The sequence below is a fragment of the Acinonyx jubatus genome, chromosome B3 (assembly GCF_027475565.1).
Source record: "Acinonyx jubatus isolate Ajub_Pintada_27869175 chromosome B3, VMU_Ajub_asm_v1.0, whole genome shotgun sequence".
In the NCBI taxonomy this organism is placed as follows: Eukaryota; Metazoa; Chordata; class Mammalia; order Carnivora; family Felidae; genus Acinonyx; species Acinonyx jubatus.
Window position 1 is genome coordinate 86297136 of NC_069386.1, and position 20149 is coordinate 86317284.

A 20149-nucleotide genomic window follows, 5' to 3' on the forward strand; every position below is an offset into this window, starting at 1 on the left:
CCTTCAATACAAAGGTGCTTCAAGCTTGTGTAATTGAGTTAGAAGTAAAGGGTAAGTACTGACTTCTATCATTCGAGAGTAACAATGCATTCTTAAAGAGCTTAAGTTAAGGAGCCACACAAATAAACATGTATCAACATCACAGGGGCTTTCAAAAGTGTGTTTAGGGGCGCCTGGGTGGCTCAGTCAGTTAAGCGGCCGACTTCGGCTCAGGTCATGATCTCGCGGTCTGTGAGTTCGAGCCCCGCATCGGGCTCTGTGCTGACAGCTCAGAGCCTGGAGCCTGTTTCAGATTCTGTGTCTCCCTCTCTGACCCTCCCCCGTTCATGCCCCGTTCATGCTCTGTCTCTCTCTGTCTCAAAAATAAATAAACGTTAAAAAAAAAAAAAAAATTAAAAAAAAAAAAAAAGTGTGTTTAACTCCAAAACACAATTTCCTTATAGCCAAAACAACTACTTTGGGGAGGATGAAAATACTCTAAAACTGATGGTGGTTGGGATACCTGAGTGGTTCTGTTGGTTAAGCATCTGTCTTAGGCTCAGGTCATGATCTCACAGCTTGTGAGTTTGACTCCCACATCAGGCTCTCTGCTGTCACTGCAGAGTCTGCTTCACACCCCAGTCTCCCTCTTTCTCTGCCCCTCCCCTGTTTGTGCTCTTCCTCTCTTCCTCAAAAATACATAAAAACATTTAAAATAACTGTGGTCGATGATTACACAACTCTGAATATTCTAAGAACCTCTGAGCTGTACACTTTAAATGGGTGAATTGTGTGGGTGTGTGAATTATACCCCAATAAAGCTGCTATTCTTAAAAAATGAATAAGTTTTAATCTACTCATAGCAGATTTTATAATTGCTCTAATTTTACATTAGGCTTCTCAGGCTTTATTAGACTTTGAAATAAGCAGGAAAACACAGAAAAAGTATATTTTATTGGTATTTAGGCCTAGCACAGTTCAATTCAAATAAAATGGAACAGAGCAATTTATTTAATTGAATACAACATATAAACATTTTTTTTTAAGTTTCTGTTTTATCATACGATTGTGTTCATGCAAGTACAATCATCAAACTATCCTTCCAAGCATTTATCATAGCACCACCTTTTATTTGCAGTACTTGATATAAATTTCATTGTCAAACATATCTGGCTTTAGCAATGTAAACATTTGCTACAAGTAAACTTTAAAAGGTAAAAGTGAATTATACTAATGAATAAATCAAAATAAAACTGAGCATCACCACATGATATAATTCAACAAAATATTATATAATACTGTTTGAGTAAGAACTTAATACATTTCACAATATGGAAGCAGAAATAAGAAATAATATGTAAACTCCCAAAATAGTGTTAAAATACTGAAGGATATAATATAAAATTTACCTCAGAAAAACAAGGGGAAACAACATAACCATGCAGTAAAAACCAAATTTGCTTTAGTAGTGATGACAGTTATTTTACTGCAAAGCCTTCCTAAAACGCATTCTGACAAAATGGTTTATTTTCTATCTCCCTTTTTAAAAAACTTATCACATCTCATTACATAGGTTGGGTACTTTATGGGAATTTCACATTTGTCAGTTGTGGAATTGTTACCCCAAAAAACTTTCCATCTCTAAACTATTTTTCCAAATGACCAAAAACATTAAATTATCTTCATGAAAATTACCATATATAAAGTCAAATAATTCCTAAACAAATCATCATAAAAATAAATCTGCCTTAACAGAATAAGTACAGAAAAAGGTGTATACATAAGTGCTTGAAAATCACAGATATATTTCAATGAATAGGCAAAAATGTTCACATTTATCATTACTGTCAATGATTTTGCTTACTTGGTTAAAATCAAGAAACAAGTTTTCAAAAAGTCAGCAAGGACATTCAGTGCCACTTTGTATTTTTCTGCAATATACAAATGAGTTATGTCTCTGTAGTGAAAGGCCAACTCTATTTCAACTCTTTAACATAATTAAGTTATAAAGACCTCAGATTTCTAAAACCAGCCATAATACTGTGGCAAGCAAAATAAATTTGTTCTTATTGCTCTTATATTCCAGCTTATTCTACAAATGTGAACATTTTTCCACATGTCTCAAACCATACTAATACAAAGAGTCTAGAGAGATACCTGTATTGGTTTCCACAGATAAACTGAAAAAGGAAATTGAAGTATTATTTCATCTTAAGTGTCCTTAATATGTTTAGCACTTCAAGCAGCACTTGACACAGCAAGTTTCTTCAAGTGATCCATAAACACTTGTAAACTAACATCATCTGTGAGAATAGGTGCTCCAGACTCCTGGAAGAAAAGAAAGATATTTGCTATGATTAAAACATAGCAGTTTTAACATAGAGTGTGCTGACAGCACAGAGCCTGCTTTGGATCCCGTCTCCCTCTCTCTCTCTCTGCCCCTCCCCGGCTTGTGCACATGTGTGCTCATACTCTCTCTACTCTCTCTCTTTCTCTCTCTCTCTCAAAAATAAAGGAATAAACATTTTTTAAAATGTAAATAAATAAATAAATCACAAGAAAATCACTGTAAGCAGAATAATGCCTATGCTCCAGTTGTATAATACAGAATCTGACTGGCCTTACTTAGTCCCAGGTTCCCAAGAGGGAAATTCCTTGGAATTTCCTAACATAGTGTCTTTGAAAACATAGTGTCTTTGTTATTCATAAGCCCTCAGATCACACTTGAGTTTATGCTTTGAGATGAGATAACTCAGGATGAGGGCCAATCACCAGAAAGATCAATATGATTAGAGGGTGGGGTGGGGGGATTTAAGACAACCTGACCTCTAGGGAAGGGAAGTGAGGTGAAGGGAGGGAAAAGAGGAAGGGAGCTGGAGATTCAATCAATCCTGGCTGGTAGTAAAGAAACAAACAAGTAACTCTGGACACCAAAGCTCAGTGCAGCTTCCTGTTTAACAAATTTATCAATGCTAGGAGGGTGACACAACCTGATTCTACAGAGAAAGAGCACAAAAGCTCTATCTAGAACCCTTCCAGACCTCACTCTGTGGGTCTCTTCGCTAATCCTTATTTGTAATCTTTAAAATAAAACTGTGATCATAAGTAACAGTGCTCTCCTGAGTTCTGTGAGTTGTTCTAGGGAATTATCAAACCTGAGGGGGGGCTTGTGGGGAAGCCACCCCCTACAACCACACACACATACACACGCACGCACACGCACACAGATCTGTAGCTAGTTGGTCAGAAGTACAGGGAACCTGGGATCCCACCTGCAGCTGGCATCTGAAGTTGGGGGCAGTCTTGTTCTGAACCATGTCCTTTCACTTGCAGAATCTGCATTACCAGTAAGTGGTCAGCATCAGATTTGCACCGCAGAATCAGAATAGCTCCAGACCCAACTTAATCTTTATAGTACTAAAGTAAGTGCTCATTTGTCTTGACTGTATTGCCGCTTTTATCACTACTAAGGAATAAATCTCTCTTGGTGAGATTATTGCTGCCTACTAAAATACACTTGAGAGGCACCTGGGTGGCTTAGTCGGTTGAGCTTCTGACTCTTGATTTTGGGCTTCTGATTCTTGATTTTGGCCAAGGTCATGGGATAGAGCCCTGCACTGGACTCCACACTCAGCATGGAGCCTTTTTAAGATTCTCTCTCCCTCTCTCTCTCTCTCCCCGCCCCTCCCTCTCCCTCTCTCTCCCCCTCCCTCTCTTCTCTCTTTCCCCCTCTCTCCCTCTCTCCTGCTTGTGCTCCCTCGCTTTCTCTCTAAAATAAAAATAAAAAAATAAAATTGCACATATTTCAGGGCACCAGGGTGGCTCAGCTGGTTGAGTATTCACTCTTGCTTTCAGCTCAGGTCGTAATTCCAGGGTCATGGGATAGAGCCCCATGTCAGGCTCTGTGCTGAACATGGAGCCTACTTGAGGTTCTCTTGTTCTCCCTCTCCCTCTGCCCCTCGCCCCTGCTCACAGCTCTCTCTCAAATAAAAAAAAAGAAAAATAAGGAAAATAATATTGCACATATTTGGGGGCACCTGGGTGGCTCAGTCAGTTGAGCATCTGACTCTGGATTTTGGCTCAGGTCATGATCCCAGAATCCCGGGATCAAGCCCCACGTTGGGCTCTGCACTGAGCATGGAGTCTGCTTGAAATTCTCTCTCCCTTTCTCTCTGGCCCTCTCCCCCCACTTTAAAAAAAAAAAAACTGCACATATTTTAACAGAAATGCCAGTTGGAAGGAAGAATATTTACAGTATTTTTATTTATTTTTAAATTTTTGTTTTTTTGAGAGAGAGGGAAAGAGAGAACAAGTGTGGGAGGGGCAGACAGAGAAGGGGACAGAGAATCTGAAGCAGGCTCTGTGCTGACAGCAGAGAGCCCAATGCAAGGCTCAAACTCATGAACTGTGAGATCATGACCAGATCCAAAGTCAGACACTTAACTGACTGAGCCACCCAGGCGTCCACACAGCATTTTTAAAATAAACTATTCTTATAACTTTTCATTCAAGTCACTTTAATTGATCTCTGTGGGTTCTAAGTAACAAGAGTTAGGGAAAATTCCTATCCTTTATTTTAATAAAAACTGTGTTGACAGAATGACCCTGGTAATCCAATCCACTAATAATGAAAAAGGTTTTCTAGGGGTGCTTGGGTGGCTCAGTCAGTTGAGAATCTATCTGACTCTTGATTTCGGCCCAAGTCATGATCTCACAGTTGCTGGGATTGAACCCCAGGATTCTTGCTTGGGATTCTCGCTTTCTGCCCCTCCCCCACTTACTCTTTCTTTCTCTGTCTCTCTCAAAATAAATAAATAAAATTTTTTTTAAAAAAGGTTTTCTAGATTTTATATCTGGATTTTTAAATTTTTCACCTAATACTCAAGTTCTCATTTATAAGTAAATATAAAAAATCTAAAACAAAGTAGTTAGGTAATTTTCAGAGTTCAGCAAGTGAGGATCAACTGTAAGATGGAAATTTATAGCTCTTGTAAATTCTAGTCTGGCATAGCCACAGACCTGCCATAACTTCTGCTGAATAAAGAAAAGTCCATTTTATTATGTATTTTCATGAGCTAATTATAAGAATTTTAAAAACTTGTTTAGGAAGGGAGACAACAGCACCGGGATTAACAGCTTGGAGTTTGGAGCCAGACTGCATGGGCTCAATTCCTTGCTCAGCCACTTACTGCCTGTATGACTTTGAGGAAGTTACTTAACCCCTCTGTGTCTTAGTTTCCTCATCTTTAAAATAAGGATAATAACAGGAACTATTTCACATGGTTGTTATAATGATTAAATAAGTTCAACTGTATAAAGAAACAGAATACCTGACACACACAACAGGAATACATGTTTCAACTATTATCATTATTACCTTTTCTGAAAAACCTATTATTTTATAACACTGAAATATCTTTCCTTATTCAACATTCACAGTTAACACAGAGAAGCAAAGGTCTCAAAAATATGACTTAAACTAGTAATAACCTGGTAGCTCTTAGATTTTTTCTTTCTGCAACTATTCCTGATTTTTCTTCAATTTACACATTTTCTACCTCAATTCACCCAATCTCAGATCTATTTCTCCTGGTCAAGGCAAAATATATATCAATTTTCTAATTTATATACTGTAGAGATCTTATTTGAAATTATAAATAGTAACGATCACCTCAAACTTATCAAAAACTTGCAGCTGATTGATCTTAATTTTTCAACTGTGCCTTTTTCCTCCTTAAAATATATCCAGGTTCAGGCAGAAAGATCTAAACTTTATATCATTTAGTATATGAAGCACTACAAGCAATGGGGAAACAGTGTTGCTGTGGTGCCCTCTTCAGGCCATCCATAGATAAAACTCACTGGGGACTCGATTTCTGACAAAAAGAAAACTAAAGTGTAAGATTGTATAATTTTTAGTAAAATGCCTGGCTACCAAGTTAACTTCCTAAATAGCAATCATCAATTTAATTTAATGATTAAAAATTCAGATTCTCCAGTCATAAAGGCCTAGAGTCAAATCCAGACCTGCCATAATTTGCCTACGTGATCCTGGATAAGTTACTTAAGCTATATAAGCCTCAATTTCCTCTTCTGAAAAATACAGTTAATAGTACTCCCTCATAAGAGTGTTTTGATGATTAAATAGGACTGCATAAAAATCTTAGCACAGTAACTAAAACAGCATAGATTCAATTTATTAGTTATGATATCTATAAAAATATTAGCATAATTTACAAAAATCATAGGTCAAGAAAGACCTTAGGGCTCTCATTTATGCCTCTAATGCCTTTGCTTCCAGGCTATAATAATTAAACTTCAAAGTTTAAAACAGATTTTCTTTCCTATTTAAAATATCTTTAGGGAGAGACTTAATTTTTTTCCCCATTGATAACAAGAAAAACTAATATTTACCAAGTCTTACCGTGCATATCAAGCACGTATTAAACTCTGTAATACACAAGGAAGAAAAGGCAAAGAGAAGACTTTGAAAACTTATAGAGGTTTCAACTACCAGCCCAGAATATGTTTCTCCATGTTTAACGGCTCAACAAGTTCTTTATAAGTCTACCAACTACATCTCCATGTTGTAATTTTTTTTTAAGTAGGCTCCATGCCCAATGTGGGGCTTGAACTCACGACCCCGAGGTCGAGAGTCGCATGCTCTACCGAGTCAACCAGGTGCCCCCATGTTGTAATTTAAACCCAGAAAAGCAAGAAGCAAGTTATTATTTACATGATCTAAACTACATTAAAAAAAAATTTTTTTTAAATGTTTGTTTATTTTTGAGAGAGGGAGACAGAGCGTGAAGCAGGGGAGGGGCAGAGAGAGAGGCAGACACAGAATCCGAAGCAGGCTCCAGACTCTGAGCTGTCAGCACAGAGCCAGGCGCGGGGCTCAAACCCATGAACTGTGAGATCATGACCTGAGCCGAAGTTGGACGCTTAACTGACTGAGCCACCCAGGTGCCCCTAAACTATATTTTTTAATGTAGAAATTAAGCTACAAAGATATATTTTATTTGGTCTGCATTAATGTGGGCTCACAACATTTGTTAACTAAATTATGTGAATGGCAACAATCAGCTGGAGGGGAGGAACAGTTACCCCCTTTGGAAAAGGATTTCTGTATCCTTCCCATAAGCCCTCTGACCCCAGGTATTGCCTCTTCACAATGAGAGTATCAGATTTTCTTATATTCATCCAGCTTCACTCATCTGTTAGTCACCTGGCCCCTCAGAGCATTTGATAGGGGACCCGACAAACACTATTTTAAAGTATCCTTCAACCTCCCCTTCTCCATAATGACGATTAATCACCATTTCCATGAACTTTATTAACTGGTGCTACTTTCCTGTTTTCTTGCAACTTTTTTCCCTAAACAAGTTTCTCTTTGGTTGTGAGGTCCAGAACTAAAACCAGTACTCAGATAACTAAAGTATAATGGAAAGGCTGACTTATGGTACATTCTGTATTCCAAAATTCCATGTCATAGTTGGCTTTTTGTTCTACAGCAAGTGGAATGGGGTAGAGGGTGATACTGATGATGTATATGTATATCCATTATATGGGCATACATTTTTTACTCTCATGTGCTATATACTCTTTCTACATCTTCCCAGAGTGAGCTCCTGTCCTCACTATAAAAACCTTACCTTTCAGAACTTTTAGACCATGGATTCAACTTATTTATCTATATCATAAATGCTCCTTAACTCCTGAACACCTCCACAAAGCTCCCATACTCTAATCTCTGTTCTCCTGCCCAGATCTGTAATACTCAATACATGCTACATTTAAGTACTGTGGAAAGTCAAAAATTAAAAGGACATAGCTATTACTCCCAAGTAACTTATAATCTAACGGGAGGGATAAGACCCATCAGAAATGGATGAGGGGCACCTGGGTGGCTCAGTCAGTTGAGCGTCTGACTTCGGCTCAGGTCATGATCTCGCAGTCCATGAGTCCGAGCCCCGCATCAGGCCCTGTGCCGACAGCTTGGAGCCTGGAGCCTGCTTCTGATTCTGTGTCTCCCTCTCTCTCTGCCCCTCCCCCGCTCATGCTCTGTCTCTCTCACTCTCAAAAATGAATAAATGTTAAAAAAAAATTTTTTTTAATGGATGAAAATAAGGAATGAAGGGGCAGAGATAGTATACAAATCAAGTCATGCAATGACAGAAAAAATTTCAAGGAGTAAGTGAACTTTGAACTCAGCCTTGATGGACGGCTACCATGTGTACAAGTGGTGATAGGGACAAGTCACACAGAGGGTAACATGCTTAGTATATTCAAAGTGGAATAAGACTAAACAGTAGCTAAAAGTGGGAAAACTTATTTGGATTATGCCATAAATGACCCTCAAAAGAAGGTCTTATAAAGAGTTTATATGTAATTCCATAAGGGGTTATTTAAGATTAATGATTTCTAGGAAATACTCTGACCAAGAACTGCATTACAGAGACTACTCTGGCCAGTGCCAAAATGGAAAGAAAAGGGCTGAAGCACTGACAGTCGATGTGAATAGTAACAGGGCTTGACCTCAGTTAGTGACCGGGAAAGGAGGGAACAGATAAGGGAAATAGATCCAACCATTTGTGAATAGTTAGAGACAGAAGGGAGAAAATAAAATGCAAATGACTACAGTTCCAAGCCTTGGGAAATGAGATATGGTGGGGCCCTCTGTAAAAATGAGAAAGTCAGGCAGAACAAGATGGTATGAAAGAGAAGTTCAAGTTGGCACACACAGCTTATGAAATGACTACAGGAAACTCAAGTGATATGTAACAGTCTATAGCTCAATGTGAGGCCAAACCAAAGGGAGAGGTTTGTAAGTTAGCCTCAGATGAAAGCTGAAGACACAGGATGTATGCAATTGCCCAGAAGAACAGTGTATGCAGAGAAATGAGGGCAAAATATTGAGGCACCTCTATATTCAAACGGAAGGCATCTTCATCCTAATCACTGCTTCATTTATTTTCTACCCAGCCTGAACTTCATAGTCATTTAACATTGCTCTAAATTATTGCACTCCCTTTAATGTGTCCATCTTTCTTATCCGAAGTGCTAAATCACCCCCCAAAGTCTATCATCTTTGATGCAATGCCTGAACAATAAAGCATGGCTAAAGAACATAATGGAAGCAAGCTACAGAAATTAATAGTAAATAAAGTGGCCCCTCACTGCTGTAAAAGCTTCTTATTTACCTGCTGTTGCTTTCTTATATTCCGTATAGCTGCTTGTTTTTTTTTTTAACGTTTATTTATTTTTTTTGAGACAGAGAGACAGAGCATGAACGGGGGAAGGTCAGAGAGAGAGGGAGACACAGAATCTGAAACTGGCTCCAGGCTCTGAGTTGTCAGCACAGAGCCCGACACGGGGCTCAAACTCACGGACCGCGAGATTATGACCTAAGCCGAAGTCTGATGCTTAACCGACTGAGACACCCAGGCGCCCCTTCTTATAGCTGTTTTAACATCTTTTCTATTTTCTAGTCCTTTACCCCTAGCATTTCTCACTCTTAACAAATAATTCACCATTACTGAAAAGAAATAGGCAATTACCCAATGTGAGCTTTCTCTCCTCAATGTCCTTCTCTGTCATCACCCTTCATACCATTTGCTTTTGCAGAAATAAACGTCCTGCCTCCTTATCAATGCTGAAACTCCGTATCGTGCTTGTGATCACATGATCTGCTTTTGAGGATCTTAAATATCTACAAGCTGTTATAAGCTGTAATTTTGTCAGCATCTTATACTTGGTCTACAAATAAACTCCGTGCCTTTACCCTAATAACAATCAACCTTCTATCCTATTACTTGAAATCAGGCTAAATTTGCAAAAGAACCATTTACAATTACAACCTCCACTTCTTTAGCACCCACTAATTCCTTACAATCTATCTTCTACTCAACCACTATTTAAAACTGCCTACCAGAGGGTCGCCTGGGTGGCTTGGTCAGTTAAGCGTCCGACTTCGGCTCAGGTCACGATCTCGCGGTCGGTGGGTTTGAGCCCCGCGTCGGGCTCTGTGCTGACAGCTCAGAGCCTGGAGCCTGTTTCAGATTCTGTGTCTCCCTCTCTCTGTGACCCTCCCCCGTTCATGCTCTGTCTCTCTCTGTCTCAAAAATAAATAAACGTTAAAAAAAAATTTTTTTTTTAAATAAAATAAAACTGCCTACCAGAGGGGTGCCTGGGTGGCTCAGTCAGTTAAATGTCCGACTTGGGCTGAGGTCATGATCTCACAGTTCATGAGTTTGAGCCCCACGTTTGGTTCTGTGCTGAAAGCTCAGAGCCTAGAGCCTGCTTCAGATTCTATGCCTCCCTCTGTCTCTGCCCCTCCCCTGCTCACACTCTGTCTCTCTCTCAAAAATAAATAAACATTAAAAAATAAATAAAATAAAATAAAATAAAATAAAATAAAATAAAATAAAATAACTGCTTACCAGGGCCACAAATGACCCTTGAAATCCATCTACCCTCACCCTCCTTCAAACATCTGCAGCATCTCAGAATCTGTTAACTCTCTTGCTTCTTTTTTCTATAAAGTCCTCCCTCACCTATTATGCCATGGTATAGTATTCTTTTCATTTTCCTCCCACCTCTGTGATTATTTATAAAATACTCCTACCACTTGTACTTCCTCAAGGTTTTATCTCATCCTTCCTCTGCCTCTCTGCACTTTCCTTGGACAAGTAACACTGATGACTTTAAATATAACTGTCCATGATCAACTTTCACATCCTTGCCTCATCACCAAACCCAAATTTCTAACAGCCTGCTCAATTTGGCCATCTAGATGTTACCTCAAACTCAACGTGCCTAAAATCAAACGTTTTCTCTCTACCTTCCCACTTACTGGCACATGTTCTCCTAGTTACCCAGGCTCAAAACCCTACATTTACCTTGTACTCCCTCAATTATTTTTTACATTTATTTATTTTTGATAGAGAGAGACAGAGCACAAGTGGGGGAAGGGAAGGAGAGAAGGAAGAGAGAGAAGGAGAGAGAAGGAGAGAAGGAGAGAAGGAGAATCTGAAGCAGGCTCCAGGCTCTGAGCTGTCAGCACAGAGCATGACGCAGGACTCGAACTCACAAACTGCGAAATCATGACCTGAGCCGAAGTTGGACACCTAACTGACTGTGCCATCCAGGCGCCCCTCCCTCAACTATTTTTTAAAAATTCAAACCTACAGAACAGTTGAGAAAAAAGTACAATGAACACCCACATACTCTACCTAAATTCACTGATTAACATTTTATTTTGCCACATTTGCTTTGTTTCTATATATTCTTCCTCTCCTTTTTTTTGTTGTTGAATCATTTCTGTAAGTTGAACACTTGATGATATTTTACCCCCAAACAGTTTTTTTTTAATGTTTATTTATTTTTCAACGATACACAGAGTATGAGCAGGGGAGAAGCAGAGAGAGAGGGAAACACAGAATCTGAAGCAGGCTCCAGGCTCCAAGCTGTCAGCACAGACCCCAACACGGGACTCAAATGCATGAACTGCAAGATCATGACCTGAGCCAAAGTCGGATGCTTAACCGGCTGAGCCAATCAGGTGCCCCACCCCCAAACACTTCAGGATATATCTCCCAAGGTCAAGGACACCCTCCTATATAACCACAACAGCAGAATCACACTCCAGAAATTTAATATTATACCTGTATCTGATATATGGTCCATATTCAAATGGGATACAAATCATCCCATTTATGTTCTTTATAGCTGTTTTCTCTAATCTAGAATCCAATTAGAATTCCGATTTTGCATTTAGCAATCTTGCCTTAGAGTAACTTTTACTTTCCTACAACTTCTAGCAAATCTCACTGGTTCCACTTTTAAAATATCACCAAAATCTATTCCTTTTCACTATCTTGCCTTCAATCCCCCTCATTTGGATTACTTCAAAATATAGTTTCAACCTACAGACTGTTCTCAATTAATCTTAAGATTCAACTATATTTTCTAAGACTCAAATGTGCTCCTCTGCCCAAAAGCCTTTAGTAATGTTTTATTACTTACCAATAGATTCAGCTCCTCAGCACTCAATCTGGCATTCAAAATCCTCTACAATTTAACTGCACAATACAGTTCCAGTTTATTGTTCTATTCATCCCTATATGTCCCTGTACCTTACTGTCCTCTACCTGGAATTCCCTTCCTCATACAATTTCTACTTCTTCAAATAGTAACCATTCTATAAGGAAATGTCCCCTCTCCTGAGCTCTTTTCTTATCACACACTGTCTCCTGCTGCCACCATGTGCTCTCTTCCTCTCTTCCTTCTCTAAACCCTCTATATTTTATATCTTTCTAAAAGAACATATCTTATAATGACTCGTGTATTTTAATTACTCAGATATGTATCTTTTCCTAATACTAGACTACAAACTCTTTAAAAGCAGGGATGATCAAGGGGCACCTGGGTGGCTCAGTTGGTTAAGTGTCTGACTTGGGCTCAGGTCATGATCTCATGGCTCGTGAGTTCAAGCCCCGTGTCAGGCTCTGTGCTGACAGCTCGGAGCCTGGAGCCTGCTTCAGATTCTGTGTCTCCCTCTCTCTCTGCCCCTCCCCGGCTCATGCTCTGTCTCTGTCTCTCTCAAAATATAAATAAACATTTAAAAAAATAAAAAAATTTTAAAAAGCAGGAATGATAAAAACGATGAATCACTAAATTCTACTCCTGAAACAAATATTACACTGTATGTTAACTAACTAGAATTTAAATAAGAACCTGAAACATAAAAAAAAAAAAAAAAAAAAAAAAGGATGATCACTATGTACTCTAAAGTACCAATACAGAATCCTGTACATTGGACACTCAATAAATGTTGATATGCTGTATCAAGAGGTAGGACATTTAAAAAAATTAAAATATATTAACAATGATTTCCAGGCTTCCTGCCACTCTTATTCAACTACAATCCCTGACCTCTCCAACTTACTATGTGTGGCCCTTTTGTAGTTCATGTCCTAGTATTAGCTTAAATCATCACTTCCTATCTTATACACTATATTGCTTTTTGTCTCAAGGGTGTAGTACTAAACTTGGGATATGAAGGAATTCTATTTGACATAATTACTTTTTATTTTCTATGGTGCCACCAAACGCTTAATTCGATTTTCTACTCATTTTTTCATTACTTTTGCAACAGAAATCATTAGCAAATATGCTTAACTGACTGAGCCACCCAGGTGCCCCCGAATTTTTTTTTTAATGTTTATTTTTTGAGAGAGAGCAAGAGAGAGAGAATGTGAATGGGGGAGGGGCAGAGAGTGAGAGAAGCAAATATGTAGAAAAATGTGTAGTTCTCATTAAAATGACAAACTATAAATACATAAAGAAATAATTTCCCAAATCCACTATTTACACTTACCTGTCCCCAGGCATACATATTATTATGAGTCTGGGAAGGGTTGACTTTTGAAAGCAGGAAACGGGCCTTAAAAGCAAAGAAGAAATAACATCCATCAAAAATAGATTTAGTTAATATGAGCCAAACAAATACATTATGTGATCTAAAATTTAATTAAAAGGCAACTTTTTAAAAATGAACTAATTTTGGAAATATGTAGGCCACTACATGTTACAAATAAATATACCCTCTTCTCTCTAAATCATACATTCATAACAACAAATAATAAATTAGTCAAAAATTCAGTATATAAAAATTATGTGTGCAACAAGTAGGACAAGATTAGTGTGAATTTTACTAAACACTTGGTCTGAAACATCATCAGAGGTTTGAAGTTCCAAAAAGTGACCTACACATTCTTTAAACAATGACTCTCAAACTTTTTTAAACTGCAGGCTATTCCATAAGACAAGTTACCTAACATTTTAACCATCTATCCATTAAGTCATATCATTGTAAAAATAATAACCAAAATAAAAGCAGAAAATAGCACTATACATGGTAAGATGGTAAGACATTGATGAGAGAACCAGGCATGAATATAATTTCATTGGAAGAACACAAGCAGTCCTATCTTTTGAAATTTAGTACCACACAAAATCATTTTCTACTCTATGAGTAAGCAGCTTAACACAAGAAAATTGGCTCTAGAGTCAGAACACCTAGATTCAAATCCCAGTTTCTCCATTTACTGTGTTTCCTTGGTGACAAGTAAGCTAAGTCTTGGTTTTATTATCTGTAAAATGGAGGTAACAACAGAATTGTTAGAAAGGTCCAATGGGATAAGGTGTGTAAAGTACTATCAGCTTTGCAAATTCTCAATACGTGGTAGCTCCTATTATAAATATAATAAAATCCTAAAAATAACTGCTATCATTTCTGAATAATAGTTACTGATATTTACCACCTACTTTATAATACTGCACTAGGCACTACGGATACAACAATAAATGAAGCAAGATCCCTGCCTTTAAGGAGAAGAGAAACAAACTTATAATAATTTATAATTACTTTGTTATAATTCTAATAAAATTACAAGGGAGAAGTAAAAAGTGTTTTCACAGTGTACAGAGGCACCTGAGGCACCTGGGTGACATAGTCGGTTAAGTGTCCAACTCTTGATTTCTACTCAGGTCGTGATCTCATGGTTTATGAGACTGAGCCCCACATCGGACTCTATGCTGACAGCACAAAGCCTGCTTGGGATTCTGTTTTTCTCTCTCTCTGTCCCTCCCCTGCTTGCTCTCTCTCTCAAAATAAATAAAAACAAAGTTAAAAAACAAGTGTATGGGGGTGTCTGGGTGGCTCAGTAGGTTGAGCATCCAACTCTTGATTTTGGCTCAGGTCATGATCCTAGGCTCATGGGATTGAGCTCCACATCAGGCTCCATGCTGAGCATGAAGCCTGCTTGAGATTCTCTGTCTTTCCCTCTGCCCCTTTCCCCCACTTACTCTCAACCTCAAATTAAATTTAAAAAGGCGGCTCTTGAGTGGCTCAGTCAGTTGGGTGTCCAGCTTTGGCTCATGTCATGATCTCGCAGTTTATGAGTTTGAGCCCCACGTTGGGCTCTGTGCTGACAGTTCAGAGCCTGTTGCATGCTTTGGATTCTGTATCTTTCTCTCTCTCTGTCCCTTCCCTGCTTGCACTTTCTCTCTCTCAGAAATAAATAAACATTTAAAAAAAAAAAAAAAGAGTGTATGTTAAGGGGTCTTCAACTTAGCCTTCTGAAAGGCTATATGCACACATATATGTACGTGTGTATATGTACATGTATCTTATTTAATCCTAATAATTCTAAAAACCACAAAGCCTTTTGTAATATCATAATGTTTTCCTATTACATGACATTTTCTAGAAAACTGAAATGACAGAATGAAGAAAACAAAAAATTGTTACCATAAACTTCATATTCATAGACTTTTTCATTAAATACACAGATTAAAGAAAATTACACTGAAAAAGGTACACTAAATTATTTTCCAACTTGCTCTTCTTGCTCAGCTAAAGCAGACAAACCACCATAACACCATCCTGGCTCTGTTATTAAATCTGGGCTGGTAGCAGAAGATGGGAGAAACTGCTAGCTTTAGGTAATGAGTCAATAACCACTGCTTTGCACTCAAAGCTAAGGCAAAAAGCAAGCATATTTTCCCTTGTAAACCTCCTCCTATCCATCTCCTCCCTCTTTTACTTGCTTTGGGAAGCAGTCTATTCAAATTAAAGTCAGAAGGCAAATAGCAACAACTCATTACAAAACTAGCAACAAGCAAATTAACTGTACTTACCTGGCTACCTCCATGTTCAGTATCAATGTATCTTGGCATTGGAAATCTGGAGTGAAGAATCTCCTGGGCATCATCCACTGGGGCTTGTAGAAGATGGCGGAAATTTTCATATTCTGGCATGTCTTGGTATCCTGACTTGCGCCACTGTGCAATGGTCTAATTTTAAAACAATTAAAGGAATTATTACTTTTAATTTCTTACCTATTCAAAATCTTTAAGAGATTTTTACAAAGGAATTAATCTTCAGAAAATAAGAAAACTATAGATCATTATTTCATTTATCTCAGGTTTTAAATTAATACTACGTATTTTTGAGTAAATACGTGAAAAATGAGGTTACTTCTCCTTTAAAAGTAAAAAGAAGTAATAAACCAGAAAATTTGCTAACAGAAGACTTCCCAGATACTTCAAAATTAATCACCGACTATTATAAAATCTTTATCAATGGAGTTACATTCTAGCAAGACATGAAAACATAAAAACTTTAATAATAATAGCAATAACACTATAAATATGCCTGGAAAGAGCATCTGAATCAATTCTTTTATTAAGGTAATGGCTCCAAAAAGCATGGGATTAAATCAACCAAAAATTTAAATTTGGTTTGGTTTCTAACTTAACTGCATCAGTCAATACATACTCTGCATCACTTTATATCTTTGTAGTTAACAGAGGAACAGTCATGTGCATTTCAGACTTCTCCTTTAATTACATTAACAAGCTACTTAAAATTACACACACACACACACACACACACACACAAAAGCAAAATATTTCACTCTGTCATGTAATAGGCATTATTCTTAAAAATTAAAGGACATTAGTACTGATATCAATTAAAAACAATAATCAGTAAATCTTTTAAAAGGTCTAGATAATATTACTCAAAAGGATATTTTGAGTAACACCTCTACTCTTACAGTGCAAATCTAAAATCACAACTAAAACAATTGGAAAAGTAAATCTGCACAAGTTACTATAATTCTAGACTAGAAGTTTGAGTGTGGGTCTATGAAAAACGAATCTCTATCTTTCAAGGCATCCAGAAAACAGTACTTTCTTATACAGAGAAAGCATTTAATTATTGCTGAGTAAGTGCAGGAATGAACAGACCTCTGCTAAAGAACTGAATTAAAGTTTACTGACTACTCAAATATCTTCTCTTTTCAATAATTTACCATTCCAATTAAGAGAAGGTATAAATTTTAATTCACTTATGCTTTAAATGAGTTTTTAGATCATGTGGAATATTTTTAAGAATAAAGTGCTTTATACACATCATACAGAATACTTTTTAAATGATTACGTGAAATAATGAAAGGCAAAGCCTGCCTACTGACAAAGGCAGACTTTTCTCCTCTTGAGGTCTTCAGGTAAAATCAAAAGTATTATACTCCTATGTTTACATCAATGTCCTTACTTTCACAATACTATGCTTTGTGTAAAATCCACTTGTTGAATCATATGTAGACAAATGGACAAAATAACCACAGGTGGGTAAACTGCAAATGAAGTCTAAAAACCTGTAGCAGGAAAAATCATATTTAAACCTATTTTATAAAAATGGAAACAAAGTTTATCATAGAGGAAACAGTAGCCATTTAGTGAAGAGGGGAAAGTTTCCATAAATAAAAAGACTTTATTGCACATACATGCATAGCTTTAAATGCTATGGAATCTTACCTCACCATGGTAAATCAAAATCTGGAAGAACGTGTCCATGAGAAGAATGCGATCTGCAAGAATACTGCTGCTATCAAGAAGAACCGGCTAATGGAAGAAAACAATAAGAGAAGAGGAAGATGGAAAAATAAATTATTTAAAGATACAAAATAGATCTTTCCAAGATATTTTTATAACTTTAAATTTCTACCTTACAACTTAAGACATCTTGCTTTCATGAATTCTTACAGTATATTTTAATTTTCTGAGAAATCACAACAACTAAGGTAACAACAGAAAACCAGAGTAAAGCCAAGAGAAAATCAGGGATAACTCCTAAGTCTGGTGATGACCCCACTGAGTGACAGACAAAAAGCTTGGGAAAGGGGAAATTTGGAGACAGAAAAATAGTTCTAAATAGAAAATGAAAGGGAGTGGCCAGAATTAATGACATAAATTTGGGTATCACATGCATAAAGATGGTAATTAAAGCTATGTGATTATACTGTATCACTCAGAGAAAGGAAGACAGAGAAGAATCCAGAGATAGAGCCCTAGAGCATGCCAACACTTAAGAGATCTGAAAGGAAGAAGTCAGCAAAAGGAGACGGAGAAGGAACAGGCAGTGATTAGGAAGAAAACTAGCAGGTACTGCAGGTGTCAGTGAAGCCTAGGACAAAAGGTTTCTAAGGACAATCCTCATTAGGTAAATGCTGTTGAGAGTTCTGGCAAGATGTGGGACATTGGTAGCTGCTTGGTAAGAGTTGTTTCAGTGTAATGTTAGGGACAAGAATCTGAATAATCTAGGTTGAGAAGAGAATGTGAGGTGAGATCATACAGTTACTCAGGTAACTTACTGAGTTTAGCTGCAACTGAGACCAAAGAAATGAGGTGGCAATTAGAAAAAATGTGAAGCCAAAGGTGGTTCTGTTTGTTGGTTTTTAACGTGGGTGCTATTTAGGGTTCTATGTTAATGAGAATGATCCAGAGGAACAGCAGGTGATGATGCAGGAAGGAGGAAAACTCCAAAAGCAAAGCCTTAAGTAAATGAAGCTACTAGCGTTCATGGATTAAATGGCAAGGTTAGAATTTAACAGCAGCGGGTAATAGGGATGGTGGGATTCCAAATTTCTTCTAAACAGTAATCTACATTTTACAGGTATCTAAATTTACATATATTACTCTGAAATTAGAAACAAAATCTCTAAAACTTTCTTTCCTGATTCAAAGAACTACAAGACCAAATAAATAACTAGACCATCACATTAACACCTTATATTTTCTAGAAAAGTAGAAACTATGACAAACTGCTAAAAAAAATTATAGTAACAAAATAGAATGTTTTATAAACTATTTTTTACAAAACAGTATATAAAGGCATCACGAGAGATCATGAATCAAGAGATATTATAAATACCCTCTTTATACTGACCATTCTTCAATATTATTTTCACATATAGTCATTATATACTTTTAAGTGGTAAAACAGACATTAGCTACAAAATAGAAAAAACTGTTTATTTGATAATAGGTTAAAATAAGTGGGACAGTTTGCTAGGAATGGCATAGCTTTATCACGGATAACTTTATCATCACCTAAGCATACATCTTTATAATCAACTGTATCTCATGTTCAAGAGAGGCTACAAGAAAATGACATTTTAAGCAAGAAGCTTTGTTCAGACAGAATGTCCTGTCAGACACTAAACCCTGGAATAAGCTACAGGTTCTAGAATCATTACCTCTGGGCACTGTTAAAGATATGAGAACAATCATAAACCCTACAGAATTTGATCAACCAAATAACTGCATAAATTGATCTTAAAAGTGTCTTCCACCTCAATTTTTCTATTTTTTAAATGATTTCCTAGTGCAATCTAGCATATAATAAGCACCCATAAATATCTGCAAATATATGAATAATGTAACATAACTTCTTAAACTAAATTCTTGTATGTAGTAACTATATTCCAAGAAAAACTTAATTGTTTTCACTTTTTGATGACACATCACAGCAACAACCAATTTTTGTTTTCTGTTTCTCTTACCTCTGGTGGTCCACTAAAAGAATATGCATACAGAATAGGCTGAATCATGATTAGAGACTGAGTCAAATCTTGACGCATAAAATGATGACGATAATATGAACTCTCATCAGGACTATTGTTAAAAACTTGCAAGAAAGGAGATCTTCTTAAATGAAACATAAACTACAAGAAAAAAAACATGTGAGATAGGTTTTACTGATTTTATTGCAACAGTTTACTATTACAAAAGCATCTGATTATAGCTATTAACACAATAAAACAAGTTATAATAAGAACATTCTAAACTGTACTCCTCAGAATCTTACTATGATCTTTATCAGTTATTTAAAAATATAATTCAACAACAAGACACTCGGTTGAGTGTCCAACTTTTTTTATTTTTTTTTTTACATTTTATTTTTGATATATATATAGAGAGAGAAACAGAGCACAAGCAGGGGAGGGGCAGAGAGAGAGGGAGACACAGAATCCGAAACAGGCTCCAGGCTCTGAGCTGTCAGCACAGAGCCCGACGCGGGGCTCGAACTGACGAACCGCGAGATCATGACCTGAGCAGAAGTAAGACGCTTAACCGACTGAGCCACCCAGACGCCCCATTGAGTGTCCAACTCTTGATTTTGGCTCAAGTCATACTTTCAGGGTCACGGTGTCCTACACGCAGCATGGAGCCTGCTTGGGATTCTCTCTTTCTCTCCCTCTGCCCCTCTCCCAAGCTCACATGTGCACTCTCTCCCTCTCAAAAAATAAGTTAATTA

At 37.2% G+C, this 20149-nt stretch overlaps 1 protein-coding gene across 5 annotated transcripts in view; it reads right to left on the reverse strand.

Annotated features, from left to right (window-relative positions):
* Positions 1-914: 914 nt before the first annotated feature.
* The window catches only part of SEC23A (SEC23 homolog A, COPII coat complex component), a 66878-nt gene continuing 47643 nt past the window's right edge, over positions 915-20149 (reverse strand). For all 5 annotated transcript variants that reach the window (XM_027065621.2, XM_027065622.2, XM_027065620.2 and 2 more), the window contains 5 exons: positions 19395-19556; positions 17368-17454; positions 15685-15840; positions 13361-13426; positions 915-2307 (listed from right to left, as the gene is read on the reverse strand). In XM_027065621.2, the coding sequence (XP_026921422.1) occupies positions 2218-2307; positions 13361-13426; positions 15685-15840; positions 17368-17454; positions 19395-19556 (561 nt within the window). In that variant the 3' untranslated portion in view covers positions 915-2217. The remainder of the gene's footprint in view (positions 2308-13360; positions 13427-15684; positions 15841-17367; positions 17455-19394; positions 19557-20149) is intronic.